Here is a 15,791-nt window from a genome sequence, read left to right on the forward strand (position 1 = left end):
TCTTTCTCTGAGCGTAGAAGGCATTTTGCCTTAGAGAACCACCATTGGGATTTTATTTTTTTTTTAAGAAGTTCTTGCGTTATTACAAAATTCCAAGTCTACCAGAAAAAACTCTCGCACACTGTGGTTGTTGCTGTGCACAAAGTTCTCCTGGTTCTGCTCCTTTCACTCAGCATCAGATCATATAAGTCCTTCCAGGCCTCTCTGAAGTCTTCTTGTTCATCATTTCTTATGGCACAATAGTACTCCATTACATTCATATACCATAATTTATTCAGCCATTCCCCAATTGATGGACATTCCCTTGACTTCCAGTTTTTGGCAACTACAAAGAGTGCTGCTATAAATATTTTTGTACATGTGGGACCCTTTCCCATTTTTATGATCTCTTGGGGATACAGTCCTAGTAGCGATATTGCTGGGTCAAAGGGTATGCACATTTTTGTAGCCCTTTGGGCATAGTTCCAAATTGCTCTCCAGAATGGTTGGATGCGCTCGCAGCTCCACCAACAATGAATTAGTGTTCCAACTCTCCCACATCCTCTCCAGCATTTATCATTTTCTTGTTCTGTCATGTTTGCCAACCTTATAGGTGTGATGTGGTACCTCAGAGTTGTTTTCATTTGCATCTCTCTAATCAACAGTGATTTAGAGCATTTTTTCATGTGATTATAGATATCTTTAATTTCTTCTTCCGAAAATTGCCTGTTCATATCCTTTGACCATTTATCAATTGGGGAATGACTTAGATTGTCAGATTCTTGATAGGCATCCATGGAGTGTTACCTGACCTTAAAAATCTGCGTTCATGTTCAAGATCAGCTTGATACCATGGACAGTCCCATACTACTTTTTCATCCTATCTAGCCTGTCCTCATCTTCCTGCTCTTTGTTTATCTGGGCTGTCTGCACATCACAACAAACCACTGAACAATGGAGAAGCTGTTTAAACATTTCTGTAACAAACACGTTCCCCTTTGTAACGATGATGGTGTCATCAGCACATATGGGCCTTCCCATTGCCGTCCGTACTGCAGCATGAGAGGCTAAGATGGCCCTAGAAAAAGTGAAGATGAAAAGAGCTGCCACAGTAGACAAAGGTGCCCCAGTGAGGTCCATACTGGAGACAGCCCGGTTCAGAGGGCATGGTGAGAACATTGCTCAATGTATCTGAAAAGGGGAGGGGCATACTAATGTCTTGGACAATATCACAAACAATTCTTACTGAGTAAGTAACCTAGATAATATCAATAATTATGGATATGTCCATAGGACTACTTTTCTCTATAATTTTTTTTAAAAACTGTTAATGTTTTTTTTTTGTTTTCATATTATGTACATTTCCCAATGTATCTTCCTCTCACTGTCCCAGAAAGTCATCCCATATAAGAAAGAATTTAAAAAGGAAGAAAACATTTCAGCAAAACCTACTAACATTGAAAAAACCTGACTTGATATGCAGTAGTTGACATGCATGGTCCCACCACCCCTATCCCCCCCTAGAAAGAGACAATGAGAGATTACTTCTCCTCTTTCTTTTTTGGGGGCCAATGTTGGTTGTTACAATTTTGCAACATTCCATTTTGATCCACTGTTCTTCTTGCTTAACTTGTCGTAGTCATGTTGTTTTCATAGTTCTGTTTACTTCACTTTGTAGAACACAGAACTCCTGTCATGCTCTTCTATATTCATCATGGTCATCACTTCTCACAGCTCAATGACATTCTGTTTTGTTCATGTATCACAAGTTGTTTATCCATTCCCCAGTTGAGAAAATTTACCCTCCACCGGTTGTTTGCTATTATAAAAAAGTGCTTCTCCTCTTTTATGCTTTGGTGTTCTGGGGCCTTACGTCAGCGGCCTTCTTGGGGCGTGTGCCCAGCGGTGGAATCTCATTTTAGATGCTTTCTTTTCATGATTCCAAATTGCTTTCTGGAATGGTTATACTAATTCAAAAAACAGTTGTGTAGTGTTCCAGTCTTCCTGCAAGTCCTCCAACATTTATTATCTATGTCTTTTTCTTCTTTTCCAATCTACTTGGTGCAAAATGAAAGCTCCCAGTTATTTTGTTTTGCATTTCTCTTATAATTAACTATTTGAGTCGTTCTTTGCATTTCTTCTACTGTGAACTTTTCATATCCTTTGATCCCTTATCTTTTGGGGAATGGCTTTTGGTTTCAAATATTTGTTAGTTGCCATTTGTGTCTTGGTTATCAGACCTTTATTAGAAATATTAGGCACCAAGACTTTTTCCCAGTTGATTACTTCTTTCTCTTCCTAGTTGTGTTAATTTTGTGCAGAAACTGCTCAATTCTATATGTCTATAAAATCTTTATGAGAATAGTATATGTACATATCAAAGAAAAGAGAGAAGGCTTTAAAAATTGTAACAGCAGACCACATATGTCTCCATAGCCATACTATTGATTCCGTGGTGCAGAGATTAGGCCTGTGGTGTTTATTGCTGGTTGGCAAAGACCAGTTGATTTAGTAGAAGGAAACAGTTTTCCTCCAACAAGTAGCGTATCTATTGCAGTTGCTTCCATTCGCTTCCATTCCCACCAGCCATACTACCCCCAATGCCAACAAGCCTCTGCTGCCAGGACTTCTGGGACTTCTTGATCTCTCAAACCCACATCAAATGAACACTTCCATCTCAATACCTTACCTGAGCTCAAGATAAAAAGACATAGAGAGACAGAGTTGATCATGTGCCACAACTTCCAAGGCTGGTTAGAAGAGAGGGCAGCTACCCTTCCCCAACCTGGTTCTCAGGGAGGCATCTCAAGGTAGCCCCACGTCCTTATAGCCTAAAAGAGAAGAGAGCAAATGGGACAGGATATCTGACACTCGTTCTATTTAGGCTCATTTGGTCTCCTTATGACAATTGGCTTACATCAGTTAAATTTCTATATATAAGTATTCAAATTGAAGTTGATGTCTTATTTTGTCCATATTCCATTTTCATGTTCAGGAACTTGTTTAAATAGGTTAATTTGGAATTATTGTAATTGCATTTGCTTAATAAGCCTTTATTAAGTGCCTCCTATGTGCCTGGCACTATTAAGCCCTGAGGTTATGAATATGAGACAGTCTCTGTCCTCACGGAGCTTATAGTCTACTGGGGGATACCTTCACAGAAAAGTACGCAGAGGACATACACACAGTAAATACACAGGTTTTGATGAGGGAGGATGACTAACAGTTGGGGGAATCAGAAAAGATCTTTTGAGAGGCAATATGGAGAAAACAGATGGTATGGGAAACAGCAAATGGGCTGGCTTGGCTAGGATGTAGGGTTTGTGAAGGAGCATGATGTGGAATCAGCCTGGAAAGAGAGATGAGAGCTAGATTCGGAAGGGCTTTAAATGCCGCACAGGATTGCCCATCTTTGTCTCCCTTTTATTCTCCTAGTTCTAGTTCATTTTGATCTTTGTCGATTCCCATACCAGTGACAAGGTGCTCACTGTCTGTTAAGAGACAGTCACTTTTGCTTTTGGCTATTGGTCAGTGATGTCCACGTCCAGCACTTTCTGGCTCTTTCCTTCAATGCAGTATTGATGTGTGGGCACGAAACGTGGGGGCTTGTGTGGCTGTGTTCTCCTTGCCTTTGACCTCTCTTCACTTATTCTCCCAAGCTATATTTTCTTCATTTCCCCAGTTCCCTCCTGTGCAGTGAAATTACTGAGTATTGGAGTAATTTGGAGGGTCTTTCCCTCCCTCTTTCTCTTCAACAGATGGTGCATAAACTAAAATTATTTTCATGGTGGTCTTTTTGTAAATATTTATCATAAGCTGACCAAATATACCATTAAATTTTATTTCTTGGTGCATTTGAATGAATGACCAACCAATTTCTTTGATTTCCTTATTTGTCTCTCTAAGGGTGACCTGGAAGCCAGCCTTGCATTTATACTGCAATGTTTTTCTGTCTTTAGGTTTCATTTATAGTGAGAGAGTCAAGAGTGGTATAATTCGGTTACTCTTACACCGTAAAGGTTCTTAGCCTTTTTTTTTTTTTTTTATGTCATGGTCATGGGTGGTCTGGTGAGGTCTGTGGACCCCTTACAAAATATTTTTAAAAGCATAAAATAAAATATATGGAATTACAAAGGAAGCCAATTGGATTGAAATACAGCTATTAGCTATTAAAAAGTAAGTTCATAAACTCCAGGTTAAGAACCCTTGCAATCTCATAATATGTCACTGGACAAAGACCTCACATTTAAAGAAACAGCAGCTCAGTTAATGTTTTCAGATGACTTAAAAATTGTGAATCTTGATATTTTCTGCCACTCAGTCTTTTCAGAAAGAAAAGGGGGTCACTAAGGAGTGAGGGCTGTTTAATATTATTCATTGCTTCATGAATTGCCTTGGTCAAAAAATTCCTCACTGAGTGGTCAGTCTTCTGGTGGTGAACCTCTCTAGATGTAGGCTGGCTTGATCTGTTACAGAGCGGGTATTTGGGGCCTTGCCAGCAGAGCAGAGCCTGCCAGGACTTTTGCTTGCTGGCTTTTAAGAATCCATAGTGAGGTGTTATAGGAGGGCTTTGGGGAGGGCCCTGGAATTTAGTTTTTTATTCTGAACTTAAACACCAAAACAAGCATTTTCATATATATGTATAGATATTTATCACATATATAGTAGGACCTAAAAAGAGGATTGCACATGATTTTGATCGGTATTATGTATAGATTGCTTTTCTTTTTAAGTATGTAATAAATTCAACATGTAACTTTCAAAGCTTGTCTAATAGCTCTTTCTGGCTTTCCTTCTTTAAAGATCTCTTCTGTCTTTCATCTGTTGGCTTCCTTAGAGTTTCATCCTTAAATGCCCTTGGATGACTTTGTCTAGTTGGGTCTCTGATGAAGCTTTCCTTAAATTTATTTTTCTTTCCACTAACATTTACTGCTTTGTGAAGGACTCATAATCATCTGCCATCTCTCGCTGTGTGTTTTTACAGATGAACATATATTCTAACCACGTGTTGCCCTTGGCTGTTATGTATTTTTAATTAATTTATTTTTAGTTTACAACACTCACTTTTGTAAGATTTTGAGTTCCACGTTTGGGGAGGGCCAATTTTAATGGAAATTACATATTAATTTTCACATTTAAAGGAGGTCAGCACTTGATTGTTTAGTATTAATTTTTTTTCTATTCTTTCATTGTGAGCATTACTTTCCTTGGGATGGCTGAGTAACGAAGAAGTGAAACTTGAATGAATCTGTGGGATGTTTGTTGGTTTCACTGTTATAGACTCCTAGAATCTCACAGTTGGAAGTGACCTTGTCAAAAGCCGTCTAGTTCAGTGTTACCGAAACACGGCTCCAATCTAATGTACTTAATAAGTGGTGAACTGTTCTTGTTTGAAGGCTTTGGTGAGCAAAGCCCACTCCCCTCAGGAGCAGCCCAGGACAAATATGGACGATGCTCATTTGGATAAATTATCTCCTTGTTGTATTCCAAAGTCTGCTTTACTTCAGCTTTCCGCTAGCATTCCTAGTTCCTCACTTGTGTAACCAAAAAGAATAAATCTAGTCAGTCTGCCACATGACAGCTCTTCAGGGTCCTAAAAGTGTGTTTCTTTCTCTCCTCTCTCTGTAGCCACAAGCACTCCAGCATACAGAGGAGGGCCTGCGAGCACAGGTTCTTAGATGTGCTTCTCTGAAAGGAAAGCAATTTTGGAGGGTCAACAATCTTCTTTAATTACATATACCAACAGAGAAAATAAACGCAGAGAAATAGAAACCAACAAATAGGGCTTCTAACAGTCTGACCATAAGCAATACATACGTCACAAATCAACAGACAGATCCATGTCTGACTGTTATATACATACATAGTTACTAGAGAGAGAAGCACCAACATCTGGATTACTTAACAGCTCCCCAGTCTCATCCCACATATATATATATATATATATATATAGGGCATCATGACCCTGACCCAGTGCCTCATTAGAAATTAATAAAAGGGCCTCCCTACAATACTAGCCTTCTCTAATCAAATTTCTCTCAATGGGCTCCACCTAAGACCTACTAATGGGTGAGGGAAGATCTTTAAATCTCATTACACTCCCCCATCTTTTCTAAGTTGATCATCTCCAGCTCCCCTGACCATTCTTCACATGTTACCTGCACCATCCTGAGTGCTCTCTTCAGGACATTTTCTAGATTATCAGTGTCTCTCCTCAAATGTGGCATTCCAAACTATGTGCTGGGATTCAAATGTAATCTGATCCGAACACAAAAAAGGAAAATTTATTTTGATATTGTAGCCCAAATCTTTTTCAGATGTACTATTATCTAGTCTCATATCCCTTCTCTTACATTTGTGAAGGTGATTATTTCAAACTCAAGTAGAAGACGTCCATTTTCTTTAATTCCTCAATGTTCTGTCCTATCAAACTCCTTTTGTGTCTTGTCATGTGTATCTATCTATATGTCTGCCTGTCTGGCTGTCTGTCTAATCTATCTATCTATCTATCATCTATCCATCTATCGGTAAAGGAGCACCAGGGATGACATTCCATTCTCCAGACTATTAAGAAAAATGAACTTTTTGTTAAAGTATAGAAAGGCTTCAGTAAAAAAAAAAAGAAAGAAAGAAAGAAGAAATTGGACCTGGAAAGGCAGAAAAACAAGACCACAGAGAAAAAGAAGAATCACAGAAAACCTGGAGCTAAGTAATAAAGATAAGGTTTATCCTAAAGAGATGGGAGAAGTACAGTCTTAGAGGGAGATGACTACCTGAAATTTGGGGCACGATGATGTGGAGCCATCCACACATTCTGGCAGGTGACAGCTCAGCCAGCATGGTCAGAGGGGGAAGTGAAGAGTCAAGGCTGCATGTTCGCCATCAAGGCAGTTATTTCCTGAAGTGGCAGTAACAAGAGGATTTTGCTGTCTTTCAGAGACGTGCATGTGCTTGTGTGTGATAAAGAACATCCCATGACTCATCAGGACTGAGGACTACTTGTTATCTTTGGTAACCTACCAAGGCCACTTATAGATAGATCCTGCTCTGTATAGATATGAAGATACAGATGTATAAACATCTCTCTCATATATGGTGTATATACATGTACTGTCTTAGGAAGATTCTGAAGATCACCTGGCAGGATAAGGTACCAGACACTGAAGTCCTTGCTCAAACCAAACTGCCAAGCATTCAAACTATGCTTCAGAGAGCACAGCTCCGATGGCTGGCCATGTTGTTCAAATGCAAAATGTACACTTGCCAAAAAGACTATTTTATGGAGAACTCACATGGGGCAGGAGATCAGAAGAAGCAACATAAGGACACTCTCGAGGTCTCTCTCAAGAACTTTGGATTTGACTGTGCAACATGGGAGACACTGGCACAGGACTGCTCAGCATGGCGTGCCCACATCAGAAAGGGTGCTATGCTCTTTGAGCAAAGCAGAATTGAGACAGCACAAAGTAAACATAGGATGTGCAAATTTGGAATATCCACCCCAAATATTCACATGGACTATCTGTGCTCAATCTGTTGAAGAGTGTTGCGAGCTCATATCGGTCTGATCAGCCACAGTTGTACACACTGAAACTTCACTTTATCATGGTGATGCTATTCAAGAACGAAGGACAACCATATACATGCATATATATATATATATATATACATACATATATGTATATATGTATGTATATATATACATATGTATGTATGTATGTATGTATGTATAGCATTGCCTCCTAATCTAATCACTATCTAAAAGGAAATTGCATTTGTCTGGCATAACCTCTTTTTTATGAAGCCATATAGGTGTTTTGTGATCCTAACTTCCTGTCTAGATGTTTAATAAACATCCCCTTACTAATACATTTGAGAATATTTGGTAGAAATTAAAATTAAAGCCATCAGCCCGGTTTTTAGGTATGAATCTATTCTCTTTAAAAAAAATGGGACAGCATCCCCCTTTACCTTAGAATTCCTTGATAGGTATGTTCCATCTGTGGCCAAGAGCCTACCATTCCTGTATTTTAAGCTATTCTGTAGAGTCCAAAATGAATTCTTAGAAACCATCATTTTAACCAGCTGTTGTTTACTTATTACACCTTCTGAAGTCCTTGCCTTTGCTTGATAGGAGTGATGAGAATGCCGCCTGAGGCCCTGATTTCTGTGGCTTCTTGACTATGACTTTATAATTCTGAGCAGTGCCTCTAAGGTCCGTTCTGACAGCCGTGGCCTCTGTGGGGCACCAGAAGTGGCAGGGGGCCCCAGTCGTTACACATCATGGGAGGCTCATCACACACATACTTGATACATGTCCCTGAAAGACAGCAGACCCCTCTTGTTATTGTCACTTCAGGAAATAAGTGCCGTGATGGGGAACGTCCAGCCTCCCCCTCTGACCCTGCTGGCCAAGCTGTCACGTGCCAGCATGTACGTATGGCTCCACATCACCATGCCCATGTTCAGGCAGTCACCTCTCTCTCAGACTGCCCCTCTCCCTTCTTTTCAGGATAAGCATTATCTTTATGACTTAGTGCACCAGGTTTTCTGTGATTCTTTTTCTTTGTGGTTTTGTTTTTCTGCCCTCCAGATTTCCCTTCTGCCTTTGTAAGGCCTTTTTCTTTTTTACTTTTGCACTGAAGCCTTTCTATATTTTAATGAAAAGGTTCATTCTTCTCTATAACCTGCAGAATGGAATGCCATCCCTTTATCCTCTCTCAGACAGGGGTGGGGGACCTGTGGCCTCAAGGCCATGTGACCTTCTAGGTCCTTGGGTGCAGCCTCTTGACTTGAGTCCAAGTTTTACAGAACAAATCCTTTGATTAAGAGAATTTGTTCTGTGAAGTTTGGATTCAGCCAAAGGGTGGCACTTGAGGACCTAGAGGACCACATGTGGCGTCAAGGCTGCAGGGTCCCCAGCCCTGGCCTAGACTTGAGCACAGATAACTTATTTTGCTGTAGAAAGCCCAACAATACTCTTTGCAGCTCACTACAAACTTTTCTTTTCTTACACGCTGAAAGTGAATCTCTCCATCCTTTTTCTTTCTTGCTAATGTCTCGCAGGGCCAGCTCCATTTTTAGAACCACCATGGTAAGCTACCTGTGACAATGTGGGAGGGGAGACGTCCTTCACCTCAGGAGTTTTCTCTTCCCTTCCTCAGTGACCTGACAAATAGACTCTGTTTCCTTGTCATTTAAAGTTGAATGAGTAAGAAAGGATGAAATTAATGCCTAAAATGAGGTCTAGAAAATTACCTGTAGGTTTCTTTTGTCCCTCTTCTCCACTCCCATAGACCATAATTTCTGATCCCTAAGTCTGAAATTCAAGTGAGAGAAGATGTAACAAAAAGCTCATTTAAAAGACTGTTTTCATGTAGAAGACTTTAAATCTCACTATAAAGCTTACCCAGCAGGGGAATGTTGGTCTTTATTTTTAGCACATATGCTAAAAATGTACTTTCTGTTCTTAAGGTCAGAATTCCATATAAGGCTTTGAGAACTATAGAGTTGGATCATTTATAATTTCAGCAATGCTGTATTGGGAGATAAGTCTCCTTCTTTTGTGACTTATGTAAATAATTCATAAATTACACTCCCATTTAATTTGTATCTATGATTAGCCATTTTCAGTGAGCACCCATTGCCAGCTAATAAGTGGTCCTCAGTGCATTTTTCTTTTCAGTGCACGCGTGTGATGTGGACCCCGCCTCTCCGTGAAAGCTTCTCCTATCCATTCCTTGTACTTCAAATGCTACTGGTGACTTATATCCTCAGGTAATGTTGATTTATCCTTGAGTATTTGCATTGAACAATTTAGAATTTTATTTATTAAACATGTGGAAGAAACAAATCAGATTCTTTTATCTATATTCACTTATTTGTTAAGCATTTATTAGACACCTATTAGGGGCTCTGTTAGATCCTGGACATAGAAAGAAAAAAACAAAAGAGTCTGTGCCCTCTAGGACCTTACTTTCTCCTGTGCCCCCATCATGTGCACACATGGTAATTGATGACATGGGACTTGAACTCAGGAGAAAGATGAGGCCTGCACTGATGGTTAGATTTGGGAATCATGTGCTTAAAGATGATTGTTAAACCCACACCACCTCCCTTCTACCATTGATGAGTTGTTGTCCCCTCTTCTTCCCACCTCGGGGGCCTCCAATTTGGGGAGGGGCCCAGACTGGCTGATCTTCATTTTCCTCCACTCTGTGCTTCTGACTTTCCAGACTTTGCTACCATGCCGCAACAGTAGTTTCCTCCTAGAAACTTTCCTTATTACCTGTGGCCTCTTCCCCCAGAACATCCCTCCATAGCACTGGCCCCCTTATTCCACTGGTGAGTTCCTCCTAGGATGTTTAGTAATGTCAGTCAGGATTGCCTTGATGCAGTGAGAACCCAACTGAGATGTATGTCGAAGTCCTCTAGAAGGGGGTCAGGGGTTGGGTTGCCTGATCCAGGCACGGGGCTCTTGAGAACAGAGAGAGAATGTTCAGGGGGGTGTTAGATAAATACTACCAGAATCAGGATTGGATGATAAACTTGGATGGCAATAATAAGATTATGGAAATGGTGATGGGGAGTTGAAGGGCATTCGCACTCATCTGCTGCAGTCATAGAGTTGGGAGGTTTGAAAGAAAACACCTTGGCCTGGTAGTGGCAGTCAGGGATGCAGTCTTGTCAAGAAGGAGGTCCCCATCCATGAGTTTCAGAAGATGGAAGGACCAAAAGAGGAAGTTTGTTAATTATGGTGTAGATGTAGCAGAAAGCATGGTGGCAGCAGCCAGTACGTGTGGAGTGAGGTGGCAGGAGGGATAGGAGTAAAGAAGAGACAAGTTTGATTTTCAGCTGTTGGGGCGTCACCATTACAGGGGTGCAGAAGGTTGAGGGAGGGAAGTAAGTAACGACTGGGGTGCACTTTCTGTGGTCTGTTTCCATGAGTGTGCCATGTATCTCCTGTGCCTCCCATTAAGTCCTTTGAACTCCTGTCTTTATCATTTGTTTGGCTTTGAATATGTGCTTCCTCACATTATTTCTTTTTTGGTTATACACGTCTGGTCTCTTCATCCAAATTGCAACTGAGGGTGGAAACTGAATCTTATACCTCTTTTTGTCACATGCAGTTGGTTGACTCTTTTTTTGGATGATTTCCAACAAAGTGTTACCTTAAGGCCTCTCTTCCAACAAGATATCTGCCATTTAAAATCCCACTTTCTACAGGAAGCCTTTCCCAATCCCTCTTAATTCTAGGGCCATCCCTCTGTGGATTATTTCCAGTTTCTCCTGTACATAACTTGTTTGTACACAGTTGTCTCCCCCATTGGATGATGAGTTCCTTGAGGGCAGAGGCTGTCTTTTTTGCCTTTCTTTGTATTCTCACTTAACACAATGCCTGGCATGTAGTAAGTCCTTAATAAATGTTTATTGGTTAATAGACATCTGTATATCAAAATTACTCAGGATTTTTTAATAGATAATGAGTAAATTAAAATGATTTACTAAATGCTTATTCTCAAATATGTTAAGCACATGAGATACAAAGAAAGCAAGAGTCCCTGCTTTCAGGAAGCTCACACTTTTCCTTAGGGGAAAAGACCTATCTAAACATTCATCTGTAGATGGATGGCCAGGTAGGTCTGATGGCAGAGCCTGGAATGCCTCGTGGTGGGGCACATGGGAAGTCCTGCTGGTCTTTCATCTTACTCTTTTCAAGAGGTGTGAGCTGCTGTAGAACTACACAGTGGCCATCAGCATCACTTGGCTTATAGAACAGTGAGACTGCTAGTCTCCACAGACATTGAACTCGAGAGACTAAGTTTAGAATCCGAACTGAAGATGTCTATGAATGGTGAGGTCCTCCAGATCATCCTGTGTGCAGTTGGCATTTTACAGATTGCATTGAAACCTAGATCTATAACTGCTCAAAAAGCTGTGGTCTATCCACTCACCTAGGAAAAGCTAAGTAGATGAAGAATATTTATTGCCAAGATTATGACAAAGAGTTGGATGAGCAACCTGTTGAGTTTGTCCATTAGTGTGTTTATCTAGGATAGAGATGCACGTGGATGAACTGAGCCCACAGGAAGAGAAAAAGGGGCTAGATTGCTTTCAAGAGCTTGCAAAATTCTTTCAATGACTTACTTTCTCCCAGAAATACAGAACTATCTTTTAGATACTACTCATGTTATTGTGTGGCTAGAAGACACAGAACAAGGTAGTCTCTAGAGAACTGAAAATTGGGACAATAGAAAGGTGTGTGTGTTAAGTGTGAGCAGGTTGCAATATATGGTCATTGAGGAATATCAAAGAGCAAGAGTTAAGAATATAATCAGGAAAAAGTCTAATAGAATAAGAAAATGGGCTGGTTATGTTGTAAAGATTAGGGATGAGATGAACTGCCTACCGTTCCACTAGTCTCTTCTCAATGTCAGGAGGAAGTCAAGGAGTCCTCCAGCAGGTTGGGTGGATCCCCTTTGGGGAACTTACCAGAGGACAGGTGTTCGTAGGATGAGCAGTCATGAATAAGTTATAACATTGGAGGAAGTATCCAAATCTATTTGAATATTTGAGATAATACATCCAGTGAAATATCAAATAATTCATTTATATTTCACCTTCTTAAAATAGTCCAGATTATTGTATTATGTTAGTGGGAATTATAATTGGATAGTTCATAATCATGGGCAGCTAGTTGGTGCAGTGGATAGAACACAGGGCCAGGAGTCAGAAAGACTTATATTCCTTGAGTTCAAATCTGGCCTTAGACACTTACTAGTTGTCTGAGCGTGGGCCACTTAACCCTGTTTGCTTCAGTTTCCTCATCTGTAAAATGAACTGGAGAAGGAAGTGACAAGTCACTACAGTATTTTTGCCAAGGAAACCCCAGATGGGGTCACAAAGAGTTGAACACAACTGATATGACCAAACAACAGAGATGGTGAAGTGGATAGAGGGCTGGGCCGGGAGCCAGGAAGACTTGAGTTCAAATCCAGCCTCAGATACTTACTAGCTGTGTGACCTGGGGCAAGTCACTTAACCCTCTTTGCCTCAGTTTCCATCTTTGTAAAATGAGCTGCAGAAGACAATGACAAACCACTCCAGCATCTTTACCAAGAAAGCCCCAGATGGGGTCATGGAGAGCTGGACACAGCTGAAGCAACTGAACAACAACAGCCAAGCTCATAATCACACTTACATCCCATCGACGCATCCAGTTTAACATGTGACTGGATAGAGGTGTTTAGGGTTCTTTCGTTGTGGTTTTGTTTGGTGGGGTTTTTTAGGGGGTGAAGGAATTGATTTTGTTTTTATAGTCTGGATCAATGTGTTTTATAATGAAACATGTTCATTTTATCTTTTCTAGGGCTACAAATGTTTATAGAGGAAGCTTGATTGCACTCTGCATTTCCAATATCTTTTTCATGCTTCCTTGGCAGTTTGCTCAGTTTGTCCTTCTCACTCAGGTATGCAGATTTTTAAAAAATCACAAATTGTCTACATTTGTTTGGTTTTATCATCTTAGTTATAAATTACATTAATTTTTTTGTGCTTCTGGATGCTAAAAAATGTCACACCATACTTTGAGACTCTGATGGCTAATAATCCTTAATTTTATTGGACAAGATGGTTTCTAAGGCTCCTGCCCTCTGAATTTGAGCTGCCATGGGTCATCTTCCAGCACTAGAATTCACAGCCCCTCCCTACCTTCTCATCCCTACCCTTCCCTTGGTCTTCCATGGAGGAAATGCCTAACAGGCAGGTTCCTTTGAAGATTTTGAGGATGACAATGGAACATTTCTACTCTCTGTCTAGTCATAGTTTCTCATTCTTATCATGTGATTGGCTTACTTCCTTTTCTGATCAGAATCATCTGGTCCTGGGGGATCATCTTTGGGAATATTCTGCAGCCATCCTAGATCTGCCCCACATCTTTCTGTGTCCTTAGATTCACTTTGACCCCTCTGAGATCAGTGTTGCACGATTGGCCTCTGTAGAGCAAGACTGAAGAGTGGCCTTCATCACCTGCATTTTTTAAGAGTAAATAGTTGGGAATTGTTGAGAGCTTTGCAGTTTCCCAAATGGCCACACAGCCATCCACATGTTCTGTTTAGTTGGGGGCCCACCACATGGTCCAGATCCAATATTCATAGACTTACCATTTCACTGCATGTCCATGTCTGGCCAAATCTTTTTTTTTTTTTTAATCTGTTAGCTTTTTTTTCAGGGTTGCCTAACTTCTTTTATTTTACCATGGGTTTTATTGAGATTTTGTAGAGGCTAGTTCATTTAACAAAATATCAATACATGGCATGTATCTAGGAAATATTTTTAGAATAAATACTACTTAGACATAAAATGCTCTAACCTGGCTAATACTTTCTCCAGAGGCCAGTGGACTCACTCACTTGGGCAGTATGGTTTATATAGTGTAGTGAATACTTGATTTGAAGTTAGTGAAACTATGGCCTGATTTGCCTAGTAACTGTCAACTACTTACTTGACTGTCACTGTCCCTCTGACCAGGTCATTTACCCTTTTTGGTTTTTTTAATATTAATTTCATTTATTTTCAGTGTTCTACAATCACTACCATATAACTTAGATTTTTTTTTCCCCCTACCTCTCCCCTCCTTCCTCGAGATGGCATACAATTTTATATAGGTTTTACACATACTTTCCTATTAAATCCATTTTCACCATAGTCATGTTGTGTAGGAGAATTATAATGAATGGGAGAAATCATATAACAAACCAAAACGTAATACACACACACACAAAAAAAATGATCTGCTGTATTCTCTGATTGAATTCCATAGTTCTTTCTCTGGATGTGGAAGGCATTTTGCCTGAGAAGACCATTGGGAATTTTTTTTAAGTCCTTGTATTGCTACAAAGTTCCAAGTCTACCAGAAAAAGCTCTTGCACACTGTGGTTGTTGCTGTGCACAAAGTTCTCCTGGTTCTGCTCCTTTCACTCAGCACCAGATCATATAAGTCTTTCCAGGCCTCTCTGAAGTCTTCCTGTTCATCAGTTCTTATAGTGCAATAGTATTCCATTCCATTCATTCATTTACCCTTTCTGAACCTCAATTTCTTCCTGTGTGAAATGGGGATTACTTATTTGATTTATCTTCTAATGTCCTGGGTAATGTGCTGATTAGATCCATGTCATTTAATCTCACCTGGGCCCTCACTGCATCCAGGCAATCATTCTGCCTCTCTCTGGTGAATTTGCTGTCCCACTTTCCACAGCAGCTTTTCTTCAAGCCTCTCATCTTCAGTCATCCCTGCTGGGCACCTTGCCTCATACATCCGTGCAAAGCCGAGACCGTGTGTTGCATGTCTGTCTTCTCCCTCCTCCTGAGGTCATGTCACAGCTTCTCCCACTATCTCTTTCACTCCAGCCATAGATGGAGCTGTGGCCCTTCTCCTCACCAAGGATAAGGCCTCTATGTGTGTCCTTGATCCCATCCCATCTTTTCCAGCAGATCCCCTCATTATCATCTTCATTCTCTCATCTTTAGTCTCTCCCTCTTCCAAACAGGCCCACGTCCCCCTCCTCTTTTAAAACATCCTCATTGGATCTGACCACCTCTGCTGGCTCCCGTGTTATGTCTCTCCTTCCCTTCACTAAATTCCTCAAGAGATCTGTCCAAACTCACTGCCTCCACTTCTCTCCTCTCACTCGCTTCTTAACTGTCTCTATTGTGGCCTCCAACCTTGTTACTCAGCTGTACTTTTGCACTCCAGAGTTAGCAGTGACTTTTCCATTGTCACCCATGCTTGCCGTTTCTCAGTCCTCATCCAT

At 40.6% G+C, this 15,791-nt stretch overlaps 1 protein-coding gene and 1 long non-coding RNA gene across 2 annotated transcripts in view; one reads left to right on the top strand and one right to left on the bottom strand.

Annotated features, from left to right (window-relative positions):
* DPY19L1 (dpy-19 like C-mannosyltransferase 1) overlaps window positions 1-15,791 on the top strand; it is a 123,161-nt gene that overhangs the window by 63,739 nt on the left and 43,631 nt on the right. Inside the window, exons 8-9 of the mRNA XM_072598860.1 lie at window positions 9,665-9,756; window positions 13,349-13,448. Of these exons, the coding sequence (XP_072454961.1) occupies window positions 9,665-9,756; window positions 13,349-13,448 (192 nt within the window). The remainder of the gene's footprint in view (window positions 1-9,664; window positions 9,757-13,348; window positions 13,449-15,791) is intronic.
* On the bottom strand, window positions 8,055-12,804 carry LOC140497670 (uncharacterized). The gene is made up of 3 exons (XR_011964806.1): window positions 12,758-12,804; window positions 9,238-9,298; window positions 8,055-8,299 (listed from the first exon to the last, which is right to left on the bottom strand). It is a non-coding gene; the product is annotated as an uncharacterized lncRNA (long non-coding RNA).

Source organism: Notamacropus eugenii, chromosome 3 (genome assembly GCF_028372415.1).
Source record: "Notamacropus eugenii isolate mMacEug1 chromosome 3, mMacEug1.pri_v2, whole genome shotgun sequence".
In the NCBI taxonomy this organism is placed as follows: Eukaryota; Metazoa; Chordata; class Mammalia; order Diprotodontia; family Macropodidae; genus Notamacropus; species Notamacropus eugenii.